Raw genomic sequence first — 17,214 nt, 5'->3', positions numbered from 1 at the left:
AAAAAAAGATTTTTTTAGAATCTACGTTTTTTTTAATGAAATTTACAAATCTATGTCGTTGGATTGCTAATTGGATAATTCATGTGTCCCAATGACCCCATGTAAGAGTTGAGATCTTACTAACTTAGTAATGGTAGTGTGATTCTTAAAGTAAGGTATGTTCAAAGAACATACGAATCTTAGGTATAGAGATATGTGGTATGCATTCATCCACATTTTAGGCATGTTATAATATGGATTGAATCAAGATTCACGGGTGTTGAACAAATGGCAATAAAATTACAAACCCTATCCCATAGAAGAAACCGATAACACAACATCATTCATAGAATCAAAAATACATTGTACATCAAAATCACACGTACAAAAGGGAATCATCTCTGAACTTTACGATCGAGAGAAAAGGACGTAGAATCATTATCAGTAAATTTACCTCAAACATTTTAAGAGGGCTATCTTCTAATTTTAATCTTGATAGAATCAAAAACACATTGTACATCAAAATCACACGTACAAAAAGGAATCATCTCTGAACTTTACGATTGAGAGAAAAGGACGTAGAATCATTGATCAGTAAATTTACCTCAGACATTTTAAGAGGGCTATTTTCTAATTTTAATCTTGATACGATCCAAAATATTGACTAAGAGGCCGTTTGTTAAACTAGGGAGGAAAAAACATGTTGAGTACTGGAAATTTTGTTTGTTAACATGTTTGAATAGTGTTGAATTCATTAAAATTAAATTTTGATTTGTACAATCCTATTTGGTACATATTGTTGAAAACTGATAATTTATCTATTTTGTCATTCAATCCCAGTATATGATATTTGCTCATTTTCCATCATAAATGATAAAAGCTTACTAATTTCTTATAAAATACAAAATTATAATATGGATTTATATCAACAATTCGCTCTATTCAAATTTTAACATACATAATATAACGCTCATCAATTTTAAATCATCTAAAAGAAATACATAAATAAGTCAAAACCATTTTTTTTTTTCCTTTATAGAAAAGGATTCACGTAAAAAATAAAAAAAAACATAAATCAAATTATCTAGCCCAACAACCAAAAACAATTGTCTAGGCCACCACAACCAAAAACAATTGTCCACGCCAATAATAAGTACAAATAAGAATAAAAAATAAAAAAATCAATATTTTGATGATACATGATTCTTACTAAAATAGTAGCACACAATCAAGAATCCATAAAATTATGTGTACAAGCAGGATAGATAATGAAAAACCCTAAAAAATTTCAATATCTTCCCAACACATAAAGAAATGGAGTAAAAGAGGAATCTTTCATAGATTTGGACAAAGGGTAGAAACCATTCGAGGATGATGAAGAGAGGACGAAAACTCTACCCATCTAGCGATTTGTTCACAATGGAGATGGCAATTTCACTCAAACCTTCTACAAATCGATGTCGTTTGGTGAAGATCGAGACAAGTTCAATGATTTGCATACTTCACAATACTTTTTGCACAACCATTTTGTGAAGATCAAAATTATTTCTATGATGTAGGATTCATAATCCTTCTCACACACTCTTTTTAGTGAGGATTGATATGAGTTCAATGCAAGCTTCACACACCGCCTTCCCTCACAATCGTTTGTAGGCTACACAAATCACCTATGGAGGATGCTATCCGTTTTGGAGATTTTTTTTTCCGAAGACAATATGATGTTAAATTACAACGTTTTTAAATGACATGTGCGAAGAGCAAATATCACTAAACCATTAAGCAACGTGAAACTGCCGAACATTTTGTGCCAAAATTCAGCAACAAGTGTTGAATGATTCCACTAAAAAAACGTGCTGTTTTAAGCCTTATTGCTGAATTTCATTATTTTCATCTGTAAGGCTTAAAAACAATGTCAAACAAGCGCCCCCTTACATTTATGAAAGAATCGAATGATTATTAAACTAGGGACGGACTAGTTGCACATCACCCAGTACCAGTTGCACTCCACCACTCTGAAAAAATCACATGCGAGCTCCATTGTAATTAGTGCATTCCAAAATAAAAAGGTTGCATAGCTTCTTTTTTTTCCCCTTGAAAATCAAAGAGAACCATAGTACAAAAGCTTCATAATCTCTAAATTAAATTTTATAGATTTCACGATCTTAATAGGGGGAGTTCCTGTTAATGGTAGGTTTGGTGTAAAATTTGCACAAACTATTGCTTATGATGGATTCTTCATCTCTGGCATTGGAGTAATATTCCTTCCTAAGAGTGATAAGTAAGGATAGAATGAAAATTTAAAAAAGAAAGAAAAAAAAAGTCTAAATAAGGTTTTTTTAAGAATGTAGGGGTGCAATTAGTACTAGGTGAAGTGCAACTAGTAGGTCCCTTAAACTAAAGCAATTTAATGCGACCTTATGATTATACCTAAAATACCCTTAAAATTTTGAGTCATGATGAATGCATGCGATTTATGATACGTGGTTGACATGACAAAAGCACAAAATTATAGATATTTTATTTGGGATAAACAAGAAAAAGATCGGCAATTTTGTGTCCTTGCCACGTCAGTTGCCTGTGTTTATCATTATTTTATAATAATAATAAAAATATATATATCTTTTTATCAAAATACCCTCTCATTCCAATTTCTAAAGTATTTTTATTGCACTCACACGTTAACAAAATCCTTATAAAAGAATCGAATGATTATTATATTAAAACAGTCCAAAATGCGAAGAAATCAATGAGCCAATGAGTCCAACAAATTACATTTAGTATTGGGTCATTTCCACTTTCCAGTGAAAGCTAACTCAGACAGAGAGTTGGTCAAGACCACCAAACTCAACTCCTAACAACACAGCATCGGTGGTGGTAGGCGAACAAATTGACTTAAAATGGTCATCCACGTGTCAAAAATGACACGTGGACTTTTCTAAATTCCATCGAACAGACGGTTAAGTCTAACGTTCCAGTGGACCCGTCACCAACGTAGACCGCAACATGAACCCTTCGTTCTGTATTGATGCAGTTCTTTTACAAGCTCGGATTAGTATGGTTTAGGTTAAGTAACAGAATACAACGGCGGACGTTAGCCAAAAGCATAATTCTATTTCTTACACAAGCATCCTTATCTTCGAAACAGAAAAGACGGAAAACTTATCTCAGCCGTACACGTCAATACCATTGAATAGCGTGCCTTCCTTTCTCTCTCTCTCTCTCTGATCAATCTCAAACAGCACAATTTCAGTCAAATTGGACACAAACTCGAGACCTAATCGGCTAATCGAGCCAGGGAAAAAAAAAAGAAGAACAGTAGAAGATTTTCGCGGGAAATTTCCATGGATTCAACCGTTCAACGTCGCCTCAAAGCAATTCAAGGCCATCTTCTCTCCACCACCTTTGATTCACAATCGCAAATTCGAACGAATGAGATTGCTGGAGAGTTTGTTTCTGGTAATTCTCTACCATTCTTCAAATTCTGCGTTTTTTGCATCTCTTCGAACTGATCTAAGCTTTCTCTGTGAAAATCTGACCCGAAACGTTAATTTTAATGGTTGAATATGTGTTGTTTTTGTTTATTAAGGGTTCGTGTCGAAGGTGGAGCACTTTCTAACGCACTGTTTATTGGTTTTTGATGTTCTTCATGTCTTTCTCATCCTTTTTGAAATTTTTTTACTTATTAGATTCTCTTCATCTCGATTTGTTTGGGTCCCCCAACTTTTGAAGTTCGCTTTTGATCTTCATTTTAAACCTCGTTAATCACGATCAATTTAGGGTTCGCTGACTTCAATTATTCGCGAATTCCGAACCAATTAAGGGAACGATCCTGCTTTCCAGTCACTAAGTTCAATTGGAATAGTTTTCCACAAAGTGACGCTTTTCATACAACATTTGGTTGTAAAGTGTGCATCAAACAGAACTTTTGAATAATTTCCTGATTATGGTTCTTTAAGTAATTTCTCTGTGCTAAAGATTTCTGTTGTGAATCTCGAGGTACAAACACAAAGACTTGCGTGGTTCACCCTTTGATGGGCTTAGTCCTGGAGGCTATCGTTCTTCTTCACTATAATGAACAAAGGATTCACCTTCTCCGTCTCCCTCTCTCAAATCTTCTCCTCTCAACCAAAACCCTAGGTCAAAGATATATATTTACACTCCTACCCGATTGAAAAATACCTTCAGAACACAAATAATTACCTTTGTGTCCCCAAAATTCAGGCAATCCAGATCTCGGGCATAAGCTGAATATAAGACACCTCTTCAAAAGGTTTTCTGATTTTACGTTAAATGGGGTCTAAATTGTGATTTAATCATTTTTAGTTTGAGCTTTTGATGTAGCGGTTATTGTATTCTGACTCTAGTCCTGTTTGGTCAAGCTTAGTGTAGGTTCTTAGGAATTTTTTGCTTTTGCAGTTTGTGCATTTGGTTGTTGTCGCAGAAGTGGTCATTTTCGAGAGTTGATATTCTTGGCTTTTTTCTATAATTTTCGAGAGTTAATATTTCCTGCTTAACATTGACTTGAAATGATTCGTTGAAATGGGAATTCTTGAATTTTTGAGCAGGGCAGGGCTACAGTGTAGTTCTTCCAGAAAAATTGCACACTGGAAAGTGGAATGTATATAGGTAGTCTGGTTTCCTCCTTTTTTTTCTACTTCAGATTGATTGTCATTGCCGTGTGACTGTTCGTTAAGATGTTATTCTTGGGTTGTAGATCTGCTCGCTCACCTCTGAAGCTTGTGAGTAGACTCGCTGATCATCCTGACATTGGAACTTTGCATGACAACTTTGTGTGAGTACCCATCTTATTCTTCTTAATTTACATCCAGTGGAAGCTCTTTCAGAATTTGTATCTGGTAACAGTGTTTAGGAACTGTGTTGGTAAATTCATTAAAAGTTTTATACTTCTTTAGGTCATTGACTTCATATCTTAGAAAATACTGTAGGGGTATTTTAGTCATTAACTAAACAAGCAAGGGCATTTTTGTCAAAAAATGTGACTTTTATGATTCTTCAGATTCTTGGAACAAAAAATGTGTCTAAGCCTATTCTTGCCTTGCCCATGAAGCATGAAGAGCTCCTCGGGTTTTTACAAAACAATTATTTGTTTCCCAAAGTTCCTTTGAGCGCCAAAAGTGTGAAAAAGGCTCTCCAAATGTGGTGCTAAATGACTACCTTTCCAATTTGATTCCACAGTTTCATTTGTTCATAGAATACTGGACACCACATTTATTTCATTTTAAGACTTCAGCGCTTTGCATCTAATATTGTGGTTTTAGGCATGCGGTTGAAACTTTCCGAGATTACAAGTATTTGGGTACACGAATCAGAGTGGATGGAACAATTGGAGAGTAAGCTTGTTTTCACGAATTAAGTTTTTGCAATTTTCCATTGAAGTCCATTATCCAGTTTGATATATTCTCTACTCTGAAGGTACAAATGGATGACATATGGAGAAGCGGGTACTGCCCGGTCAGCAATAGGTTCTGGCTTGATGTATCATGGGATACCTAAGGTGATCTATTTTCTTACCAAATTTATGTTAAAATATTTTTAACATAAATATTTTTTTGCCCCTTGTATCTCCCACCCTCCCTAAAATTGGCTGACTTCCTTCTGTAAGTTGCATGTTTTGTGTGGGTTTCTTTCATTGTACACTATTGGAGGCTGGGGGAAACTTACTCTTTTCTTAGCTTATTGTCTCATTGGTTTATTTGGGAATAGGGAGCTTGCATTGGACTATATTTTATAAACAGACCAGAGTGGCTCATTGTTGATCATTCCTGCTCGGCATATTCTTACATCTCAGTTCCTTTGTATGACACTCTCGGTATGTTGCCGTCCATTTGAAAATCTTCAAATGAATTTTGTCTTAGCTTGGCTAAGAATGCGTACCTTGCAATTGATTTCTCCTCCTCCGCTCCTTGCAGGTCCAGATGCTGTTAAGTTTATTGTGAATCATGCTGATGTACAAGCTATTTTTTGTGTCCCGGAGACATTAAACACTGTGAGTTTTGGTCCTGGCTCCTTAGAAGCTGTTTTTGATCATGCATGGTATATGTTTCCAAATTGTTTTTCTCAACACCTTACACTTATCACCTGGAATTTGCAGATGCTGAGTTTCTTGTCTGATATTCCATCTGTACGTCTAATAGTGGTAAGGAATTATACCTGATCCTTTGTAATTGAGATGTCTTAAAAGAAAATTTTATGAGGATCGCCAATTTTTTCAATAATCTTTCTATCTATAATACAGGTAGTAGGAGGAATAGACGAACACATTCCGTCGCTTCCATCATCAACTGGGGTGGAGGTTATATCATATTCAAAACTACTGAGTGAGGTACCTATTTGAAAATGACAATTGGACACTAGAGCTTAATTATGTGGATATATGTCTGCAACACTTTGTATTGTTCTCAATCTTTTGAATTTGGGCAAGGGTTTCCTCTTTTATATCCCACCTTGAGTACATGAGGTCCCACTTAAAAATGAACTCCTAAAAAATTACACCTTTAAATTCAATGAAAAAATTGCACCAAAAAAATTGCAGCCCTAAAATATCCACTATCATCTCTTCGACTGGTTGTTCCATCCCTTGTAGTATCTTCACCGGTTTCTCTCCTTTCAAACTCTCCTGCAAATAGCAAAGGAAGTAATGACCATGGGACTCTTTTCCTACTACCAATGAACACATTATGATTCTAACAGTGGAAGAGAGACAACATTGACTTTGGAAAGACCCAACTAATTTTGAATAAAACTTAAAAATGGGACCATAATTCTCTAGTAAAAGAATAATGCTGCAAGATATATGGTCCGCCACCTCCCCATTGACCTTACCATAGAAAACAGAAATTAGGCAGGATGGAACCCCAACTAATTAGATGGTCCGTGGTAAGGATTTTATCATACGACACTAGCCATATAAAGAAGGATACCTTCGATGGGACTTTAAAACCCCTGATTGTCAAAGCCGGAAAGACCAAGTTGTTAGGAGGCAACAGTGCTGAATAAAAGGAACTCTCCGAAAAACATCTCTCCCTATTGTGAGTCCACTCCCATCTATTGATCCTCGATGGCTCGAACTGTGTGATTATTCGGTCTCACTAATATTCTGAGGGTGTTAAGTCAGCCTCACTAATATTCAGAGTTGTTTTTGAGTAGTCATTTTCCACTTGACAGGAGTTATAATTAAGCCCCTTCATTTGTGAATTTGTATTTGGATATCCCCTTTTTTGGAAGGGAGGACTATAAGTTATGACTCAGCCATGATGTTTCAAGTTGTTTTATTTGGTTTGTCATTACTGGGGACATGTTATAGTTGATGCCTTCAATGTTGTATCTGGAGAACCCCTTTCCTTTTCTTGAAAGAAATATTGTCTGGTGGTAGGGTTTCTATGTCTGGATTAGGCCCTTTCAGGTTTTTGACATTTTGATTGAGAGCCCCCTTTAAAGTATGCCAATCCAACATTGTTTTGTGATCTACTGAGGGATTTCTTTAAAGTCATTATTCTTAGAAGCTTACCTCCATCTCTAGTACATTCAACATAGTTCCCTCTTTCCCTGTCTATAACTTTATTCACATTATCTGTTGGTACTCTTGGCACACATTTTATTTGAAATTATATACGCAGATGCAATTATGCAATAGTCTATCCCAGAAATTACCTGGCGTGCGTGAGGGAGGGGACTGCACATGCCCCAAGGATTAGTCAGGTGCTCTAAGAGGCTGGGATACCTAAGTTATGATTAAAAAAAGTCTCTTCTATGCACTAATATTATGTGAGAAAGCTGGTGGTGACCCACATTTATTTACAATTTCATACTTCTGTTCATTTAGTAGTAAGTGTTTCATCTCTCTTGGATATCTTTAGCATTGAAGGCTCTTACTTTCACCTGTCTAGTGCTATTTCACTGCAGCTCTTCTCAAAACATGGTTGTAAAGCTAATACACATTTAGATGCATCTTACGCGAGACATTAACTCCTACAAACTAGTCTAACTATTTCCCTCTGTCCAAATTGTGCCTTTTAGGGCCATAGAAATCTTCAACCATTTTGTCCACCGCAACCAGAAGATATTGCAACCATCTGCTATACAAGTGGTACCACTGGGGCACCAAAGGTATTTTATTGGGGGTCCTGCAAATTTCATTTCTGTTATCTTGTGGCTGTTGTTTTTTGATTGCTTTCTTATTAACATTATAAAGTACCTTTTGTCATTCTGTGAAGGGAGCACTATTGACTCATGGAAACTTAATTGCAAATGTTGCTGGCGCCACTCTTACTTTCAAATTCTACCCTTCAGATGTGTGAGTGTTGTGAATCTCATTCTATTCTATAGATCCGCTGCACTTGTTATCTGTTGCTGCATTATGTTTTTAATACTCAGCTGCTCAGCATCCATTTTTGAAACCGCATGTATTCTTGACAGTTACATATCCTATCTTCCTTTGGCACACATTTACGAACGGGCTAACCAAGTAATGTTGGCTTACTCAGGAGTTGCAGTTGGTTTCTATCAGGGGGTATGTGGTTTTACAGATTACTGTTTTTACAATAATTATTTTGGTTTTCTAGCAGTTCTACTTCACATATATTTGGTTAAGTCTTTCGTTACTTTAAATTTTGATCCAAGAAATTGACTGCCTTGAGAAGTAGAAAAGTTTTTACATATATTTTCATTAATGGAAGTTCTAGTGTGGGTACCTCTGCATAAATTGAAGAGATGGTAAATATGAAAGCTACAATGTTCTATGGACTTTGCTTTCCAACGTTGTCAGCAACAAGAGTCATGTTGGATCATGACGAACAGTGGGAATCTTATTTTATAGTTCTTGGGAATGTAATTAAATTCCAAAAAAATATGTAGAATATTTGGAGAACGAACTTGAACTAACAGAAGACATGGCTTTGAACAGAGCTGCATGGAGAAACAGATAACTTCAGCCTACACCAGATTTTTTGGGATAAGGCTTTGATGATGATGTAGAACATTAGGGAAAAAAGAAGAAGAATACTGTAAAGTGTCAATATATAGTTACTTGAACACCATTCTTAGTATCCATGAAACTCAATACTATCAAAGCATTTGCAGCTTAACACTAAACCAGATAAGCTGGAGTTGGATTGGACCATTGAGCTTGAGGTTGAGACGGATGTTTCTATCCAGATATACTAACGGTAGCTATAAAAAGGGTTGTGTTCGGAGGCCCTAAAGAGAGCCAAACATTGTGATCATCCTCACCAAAAATAAGCCCATTCCAAAACTTCTTACCCCATCAAAAGTGGTTTTCAAAAATCAGATGGTTCTCAATTTTTCAACTTGTAAACTAGGGTTAGAAGTTTCGGAATGAGCTGATTTTTGGTGAGGATGATCTCTTCACCATAAAGATCATCCTCACAAAAAATCAGCCCATTCAGAAATTTCTAACCCCTATTTTGAAAAATGTTTGGCTCTCTTTAGGGCCTCTGAATGCTTCCCATATATATATTGATAAGGAGAGTGTAATATATATATATATATATATATATATATCTCTGCTGACATAAATGTAAACTTTCCTATGAATATAGTATCTTTATGGATGTGGAACTCCAATTTGATAAGTTGTCTACTTTTCTTACATTAGTAGTGCTTAATTTTTTTTCCTTCATGTTAATTATCTCTTTTTAAAAATTCCCTAATTCTCTCACAGACCTGATCTAAAATAATCACATTATCATCTAAAACATTATTTTTGTTCTAGCTCAATATTATACTTAATGCGAGAGGGAGTTTTTATTTTTATTTTTATTGGTAAAGATCAAGATAATTTCATTGAACAAAATGGGTCGAGGTGATCACTCAAAAGAGTACAAAAACACAAGACCTATCAAAAGAAAATACCCCACACTAGACACTACTTCATGACTAGATTACAAACCCTCTCCCATCGTACAACAGAGTCCTCAAAAAAGATGCCCCAAAATTCTTCAAACAAATTCTTAGAGTGAGAGTTTCGAAGTAGTGATACTTTGATGTGATGTATTCTGAACTTCGTCATACATGTTATCAAAGAATTTATGGTTTTCCTGATAAGAGCCTGATGTGCTACTTTATGTGCAGGACAATTTGAAATTGATGGATGATATGGCTGCTCTAAGACCAACGATATTTTGTAGTGTTCCTAGACTATATAACAGAATTTATGATGGGTAATATCATCATTAAGTATTTAGTTAAAATTTCATGTCATTGCAATCTGTATAACCTTAGTTATGATGGATTCATTCTAGCTTTAATTAGTGCAGAATTATGAATGCTGTAAAGACATCTGGGGTTCTGAGGGAGAGGCTCTTTAATGCTGCCTACAATGCCAAGAAGCAAGCGATAATGAGTGGTAAGATAAATAAACACTTACTCCATTTTTGAGTGAGCACTTGAAACTTCTCTTTGGGCCCTTTGGCCTATGGTGGTTAACACTATGGAATCCATATTTTATGATTTTCAAACCCTAAACCCTCAAAGAGACTCCTTTCGTTTTGGCATTTGGCTCCCTTGTAGCTCTACTAGGTGTCTGCTTTCTGCTTTTCTCAAGTACATATTTATTGAAGAGCTCTCTTGTGTAATTCTAAACCAGTGTCAAAAAGGCACTTGCCTGGTTACTTAAAGAACCAATCAAAGCAGGGTACCAAGGTTAATCAAGTGACAAAGATCCCGGGTGTCTAGCCGTCACTCTGGGTTGCGGAAGAATTACCCTTGATATTGATAATTAACGACTATGATACCCAAAAACTTCAATGTGCCCAGCATACTCATAACCACATGACACAGCAAAATTACCCATGCTGCTTCCATATTGCATGGGTCCATCAACTGAGTTACAATATTCTGATTTTCTATTTTCCTGAATCATTTCCTTAACTCTTAACAATTTACTGGTTTCTCTTGTCCACAAGAATATGTAAATAGGATATCGTAATATGTTTTACTTTATAAAACACTTTGCAATATTAGAAGTTTCATTGAATATCAGCTTATAGATGTGTTGATAGTTTATGGTGGTTAGTGTGTTTGACATTTCATGTTAAAGGTGATTTAAAGCTCAAAATCAAAATATTACCTTTAGGATTACATTGTATAAGTAGACATTGTCTAAGGTGCTTGCTTCTAGATTAAAGGTGGTTTTGAGTTCCGTGACAAAGTGCATTTGTTAAAGACAGACAAATATTTTATTGTGGTCTTATTGCAAATGAATGCTTCGATTCTAGAGCTGACTAGAATTTAAGGGTGTATGATGCAAAGTAGACATGGAAACATTCTCTGACCACATGAATTGGATCAGTGTTTGCATTTCCCTGGCATTCTTTTCCATTCTTGTTTAATGGTTTTCCAATTAGTTTCTTTGGGAGCTCTAGAGGTATGAGATAGAGAGGGGCATTATCTCTATTCCGTCTCATTGTTGTAGTAGAAGGCTGATGGTGGAGCGGTGGATGGTTTCTCATTTTCTGAGGAAGTATGAGCATTTATTACCTCCATTTTGTGAGACTCGCATCTTCCTGAAAGCATCTTGCAGGTTGGTGAGATATCTTAGATGTATTTTTATATGCCTCAAGATACTGTAGGTTCTCCATGTAAACATTTTTTTTTAAGTGTTCAAAGTGGGACAGTTTCCAAATCTTGCAAAGTTCCAATAATGTATTTAGGCCTTCCATCAGGAAATTCATATACTCAAAAGTGGAGAGGTTCTCTCTCAAAAAGTGGAATGTTATCACTGATGAAGAACACTTTATATACAATAATTTGTCTCTGTTCACATTCCACCTTGTATAACTCAAAGGTTGGAGAGAGGGACTCTTTGTGGGGACAAAGGATGAGTTCAAGTGCCATTTAGAGGAATGAAATACTCCTTGCCTTCCTAAGCAGGATGGGAACTTGAGTTTGAGGCAATTTAGAATCATTACTAAGGCTTTGTTCGGTAAGTGGCACTGGTGATTTGGGAAGGAGGCTGTGAAGTGCTGCAGATAAAAATAATTTCTTTTTATGTTTTGGAGTTTTAGATGTGGTTGGGGCATTGATCAACCATCTTTGCTCATGTGGTTTGTGGGTTTGGAAAGGAATGTTGTTCAAACTATGAGGCAAATTGCAAGCAATAATATCCTAAAGGGTGAGTAAAGGAGAGAATTATGTTTTGTGATGATATACAGACATACGGTGTTGTGCAAATTTTTTCTAGCATGAGTTTCCATCACTATGGCTTAGTTAAAGATTGTTGAGCGGAGGAAAAAAAAATTTGGAGCGTAAGGTTGGTGGAAGTTGATGTCCCTTCCTAGGACTTTTTAGTACATATTTTCAAATAACAGGCCTTCACCGTAATTGTCCGTATATTTTACCTATAAGAAATTTTCGGTTGAAGTTCATATTCCAACAGAATTTTGGTTGAATGAACAACATTTTCATGAAATATATGGACTTTGTAAATTATATTTTGCTTTTGTTGCTTTGGAAATAGAAATATTTTGCAAATTAGGGAAATTGAATATCATATGTCTCTTCATAGTTCCAAGCTCCTTACTCCCTAGTCCCTCCCTCCCTCCCCCACTGTAATCTTCATATAAATTTTCTGAAAATAGTTGTCTTGCTTTTCCATAAGCGTGATATCCCTTAATAATGCCATGCATCTAACTTGATTTAAGGTTTTAATTTTCCTCTCCCATTTTTGCTAGTTAGTAAATATCAAACTGCGTCCTTAATCCATGTGTCTGTATTTTATATTTGTAGTGGAATGATTTCTAATTTTTATTTACTTATTTATTTTTATATAGATAGGGTTTTGAATGCTAATTTTGAGTATAGTTCTACAAAGCTGTTTTTGCATTTTTTTTTCAATTGAAGTTAACTTTTGAGTGTTTCAGGTAGGAATCCATCACCTATGTGGGATCGATTGGTATTTAATAAAATAAAGGCAAAACTTGGAGGACGGGTTCGGGTTATCATTTCTGGTGCCTCACCCTTGTCTCCTGATGTCATGGACTTTTTGAGGATGTAAGTTACTTCCTTTTCTGAGCAGAATGCTTTCTTGCTTCTTTGAACGAATATTGCATCTTTTTATATTATTTTTTTCCTTCCATAACAAGAAGTGTGTGAATTACTTCACAGATGCTTTGGTTGTCCGGTACTTGAAGGATATGGAATGACTGAGACTTCCTGTATTATATGCTCAATGGATGAATTTGATACCATATCCGGTCATGTTGGCTGTCCTACTCCTGCTTGTGGTGAGATATTGGCTTATAGTAATATAGAATAGCCTATGATTCCCCTGATTTGACACTTTTATATGTTCATGTTAGCAGTAGGCATTATAAATTGGCTGACATCTACCATAAAATTGTATCCAGAATTCCAGATTACTTGATGTGGATCGATAAACTTGCTTTTTGTATGAATAACGGCAGCTTTCCAGTTTCATTAACAATTGCTGATAGTAACTCTTCAAATAGTTGGCTGTTTTCTTTCTTTCTTGGATTTTTTTTATAGCTTTGGGTCTCTCATCAATATAGGACCTAGTAATTGAATATGCATCCTGAATGCTTTTAGTTAATTTTCTTTTTTGCAATGGGAAAGGAAATTTTCTTTCGATTGATCACGAGGATCTAGTAATTGATGGGGTCAGGATTTCTTCACTGGAACCTTTATTTCTATTGGGTTATTGTATTTAATATTGATCTGAGCATCTCTTTAATTTTCCTGTTTCAGAAGTAAAGCTTGTGGATGTTCCTGAAATGAATTACACTAGCGAGGATCAGCCTTATCCTCGTGGTGAAATCTGTGTCAGGGGTCCTAATGTTTTCCGTGGCTATCATAAAGATGAAGTGCAAACGTACTCACCTTATGCTCATTAAAATTTCATGTGGGTATCAACTTTTTTTTTCTTGAAAGATTCTGACTGAGAATTGAATCAAATTGGACAGGAGTGAAGTAATTGACGAGGACAGTTGGCTACATACTGGAGATATAGGGTTGTGGTGGCAAGGAGGGCGCCTTAAGATCATTGATAGGTGAGAGAGTATATAATCTTTTGTGATTGTCCCTAGAGGAATTGGTACTCACACTGCTTGGTTTTAGATAAGTAAATGTTGTAAAGGCCTGTCAATGTTTGAGCTTTGTAGTGGAAGGTCCTAAGCACTTGCCAAAGCATAAAATGACTAATGAAGATAACATGAATTGCATGCTGAACTGACCTTTGCTCCCTCTTAAAGAATCCTTTGTCGGATCTAGACGTAACTCTTACCCACCTAATTGTTATTCAACATCTTGGAATTGGAAATTTTATATCTTAAAGTCCTTAGTATATACTGAAACCGTGATCCTGGAGATCTGTTTACCTCGGGGTGTGTTGCTAGCAATGTGTCACTACCAGAACCCACACATCAAAAGACATGTAGAGGACACCATGTGGTGTCTTTCCTTTGTGTTTTTGTTTTTGTTTTTGATAACCCAGCAGTAACAAATCACTGTAGTCTCACCTGTAAATTGTATCCAATTCATACAAATCTTTGGTTCTCTTGGGCACACAGAATGACCATATTTTTTTTTTCCTTTCGACCTCTAAAATTTAGGTGTTGTAAATATCCAATCCTAGTGGTTCAGATAATGATGAACTCAATCATTACGAACATAGTTGTGTTTTTCCGAAGGAAAAACTGTTTTAAAATGTATTATTGGCTATATGTAATGTAGCTGACACTGTAATCCAAATGGAATGACTTATACACGTTTCCTTTGTTATTTCTAATATCGGAATGGAATGTTCCATATTATGTATGTGCAAAAGAAGGGAATATTTGAGGCTTAATAGGTTTTGAGATGGTGTTGAGAATGGGAGGATAAAGATTTTTTATATACATTTATAGTTATATATGTTGACTAGGGAAAAATGGTCACAGAAACTTGTATAGCACTGCCATGGTTTGAAGTTTGAATCAAGTTGGTCTAAATCACACATAAGACCTTGAGCATCAAGCATTCTTCATCGTAAGAGTCTCTCGAGACTTTCTTGTGATAGACTGATAGTCTATGTATTTCCTTTTCATGCATAAGATGCATTGTGTTTCCATGGACAGAGTAACCATGTCAGTTTAGTTCTAATAAAGTTTTATTGTCATATTGAAATCTTTTTGTGAAATTGTGACAGGAAAAAGAACATTTTTAAGTTGGCACAGGGCGAGTACATAGCACCTGAGAAGATTGAGAATGTATATGCCAAGTGCAAATTTGTTGCCCAATGTTTTATATATGGTAAGAAATTGGGTTTTATGTTTTTTTCTTTACTTGGCTGCTATTCAAATAATGTTCTCTTTGCTGTCTGTTTTATGTTTTTTGTGGTAAAAGGTGATAGCTTGAACTCCTCCTTAGTAGCCATTGTCTCACTAGACCAAGATGTGTTGAAAGCTTGGGCTGCATCAGAAGGCATCAAGGTAGGGGTTTTTTTTTTCACACACACAGAACCTTCACATAGGTGAACTTGGTAAAGCTTACTTGACCTTTTTTCGCTTTGGCAATTTTTCCCCCATGAGTTGTTTTGCATCTCATCATTTCCTCATTGATCCCATAACCTTGAGGAACCTTCCGGTCTCGGCCAAAATTGGAACAAAACACTGATGCTGAAACATTCCCAATCCTGACCAAGACATTGCCTCGAAACGAGATTTTAAACCTTGTTTAGTCCATTTCATACTTGCTTGGTTTTGGATAAAATATTAGTAAGTTTCACCAACTTGTTGGAATATTGTGCACTTATTTCAAGCATGCATGCTCATAATACATTTGTTAATTACTAAGTCCCATTCGGTTTTTTTTCCTTTATACACTGTTTTATGGTTGTCTTGGGGCTGAATATGTGCAGTATGGAGATTTAGGACAACTTTGCAATGACCCTAGAACAAAGGAAGCTGTCCTGGCCGACATGGATAATGTTGGAAGGGAAGCTCAGGTAATGTATTTCAAGGAATTTTCTCTTTCTTCCCGCAATTTGTTTTGTTATTTGTTTCTTGTTTTTACCCCTTCTCTTGCTTTGCAGTTGAGAGGTTTTGAATTTGCAAAAGCAGTGACTTTAGTGCTCGAACCATTTACTTTGGAAAATGGCCTTCTTACTCCGACATTCAAGGCAAGTGTTTCATTTCAAGTTTTGCTGCAAACTTAATGTCTAACTTGATGATCAGACCACCCAAAATATAAAAAAAATAAAAAAATCCATATTACAATCAATATGAACCCTTTCCTAAACCAATTCGAGATAGGTCAATCTCCTAAAATCCAAATGATTCCAATATTTCTCACAATCAATTTTTGTAGACTAATTCTCTAAACAACTAATTCTAATCCAAATTCATCCCACAACTCCATATTTAAGCAACAAGTTTTACTACTATGGAACCTAACTTATATCATATTATTGTGTACTAACTACTAATGTTCATGTGTTTTACTGCTATCAACAATCACAAAACAAACAAAAAAACTGTAATTGAAATTAGATTTGAAGTGCCTCACTATACTTTGCACCTTTATTGATATTACCAGATCAAGAGACCTCAAGCAAAAGCTTACTTCGCTAAAGCAATATCAAACATGTACGCAGAGCTGGCCAAGTCTGATCCAACGGCACATAAAATTTTGTGAACTAGAATTTATAAGGAAATTGACGAAAATAAAAGATCATGATCTCAAAAACAAGGAGACTCGCAGTTTTTCCCTTGGTAATAAAGTCACAAAAGCTGTGATCATGGTGAAATTTTTTGTACCCGCCTTGATTGTTGTTGAATTATGAAACCAGTATCTAATCTATTGGTTCCCTTTTTTAACACCAGAAGTTTTCAGTTCCAATCAAGATGTATCAAGTATCAAGTTTCACGTTAAATAAATTGTGATTATTTATCTTAAATACAATCTCTTCGACAAATGCATTGCTGTCATCTTTTTTTTTTTTTTTTTTGATTGAGGGTTCTACTTTTCAATCGGTATTGCCTAGTTTTTGTTTATGCTCACTTCGTGAACCTACACCAAAATTTGAGCATTTTTCACGGAGTAATGATTTAAGTGGCCTCAAGATTGTACCTTATATCGCACATTCTGGCATAAAAGTGTGTAGGAACCATACATGTTTTTCATCGGGATACAAGTCAAAAAGCAAAAAGTATCTACAGTTCCTGCACGCTTTTATGTCAGGATGTGCAATATGAGGTACAA

The 17,214-nt window shown here is 35.6% G+C and overlaps 1 protein-coding gene across 1 annotated transcript; it reads left to right on the top strand.

Annotated features, from left to right (window-relative positions):
• Positions 1-3,105: 3,105 nt before the first annotated feature.
• Positions 3,106-16,927, top strand: LOC147402302 (long chain acyl-CoA synthetase 6, peroxisomal-like). The gene is made up of 23 exons (XM_086443913.1): positions 3,106-3,435; positions 4,545-4,605; positions 4,694-4,771; positions 5,259-5,330; positions 5,413-5,494; positions 5,704-5,809; positions 5,910-5,986; positions 6,092-6,136; positions 6,236-6,322; positions 8,017-8,106; positions 8,214-8,293; positions 8,416-8,509; positions 10,090-10,178; positions 10,275-10,363; positions 12,879-13,008; positions 13,123-13,241; positions 13,723-13,846; positions 13,938-14,024; positions 15,161-15,264; positions 15,358-15,443; positions 15,872-15,958; positions 16,046-16,132; positions 16,549-16,927. The coding sequence occupies exons 1-23, from the start codon at positions 3,321-3,323 to the stop codon at positions 16,645-16,647; spliced, it is 2,088 nt and encodes a 695-aa protein (XP_086300039.1). The 5' UTR covers positions 3,106-3,320; the 3' UTR covers positions 16,648-16,927.
• Positions 16,928-17,214: the final 287 nt, after the last annotated feature.

The sequence above is a fragment of the Akebia trifoliata genome, chromosome 5, assembly GCF_017979445.1.
Source record: "Akebia trifoliata isolate Shusen 1 chromosome 5, ASM1797944v1, whole genome shotgun sequence".
Lineage (NCBI taxonomy): Eukaryota > Viridiplantae > Streptophyta > Magnoliopsida > Ranunculales > Lardizabalaceae > Akebia > Akebia trifoliata.
This window is presented reverse-complemented; position numbering and strand designations above follow the sequence as displayed.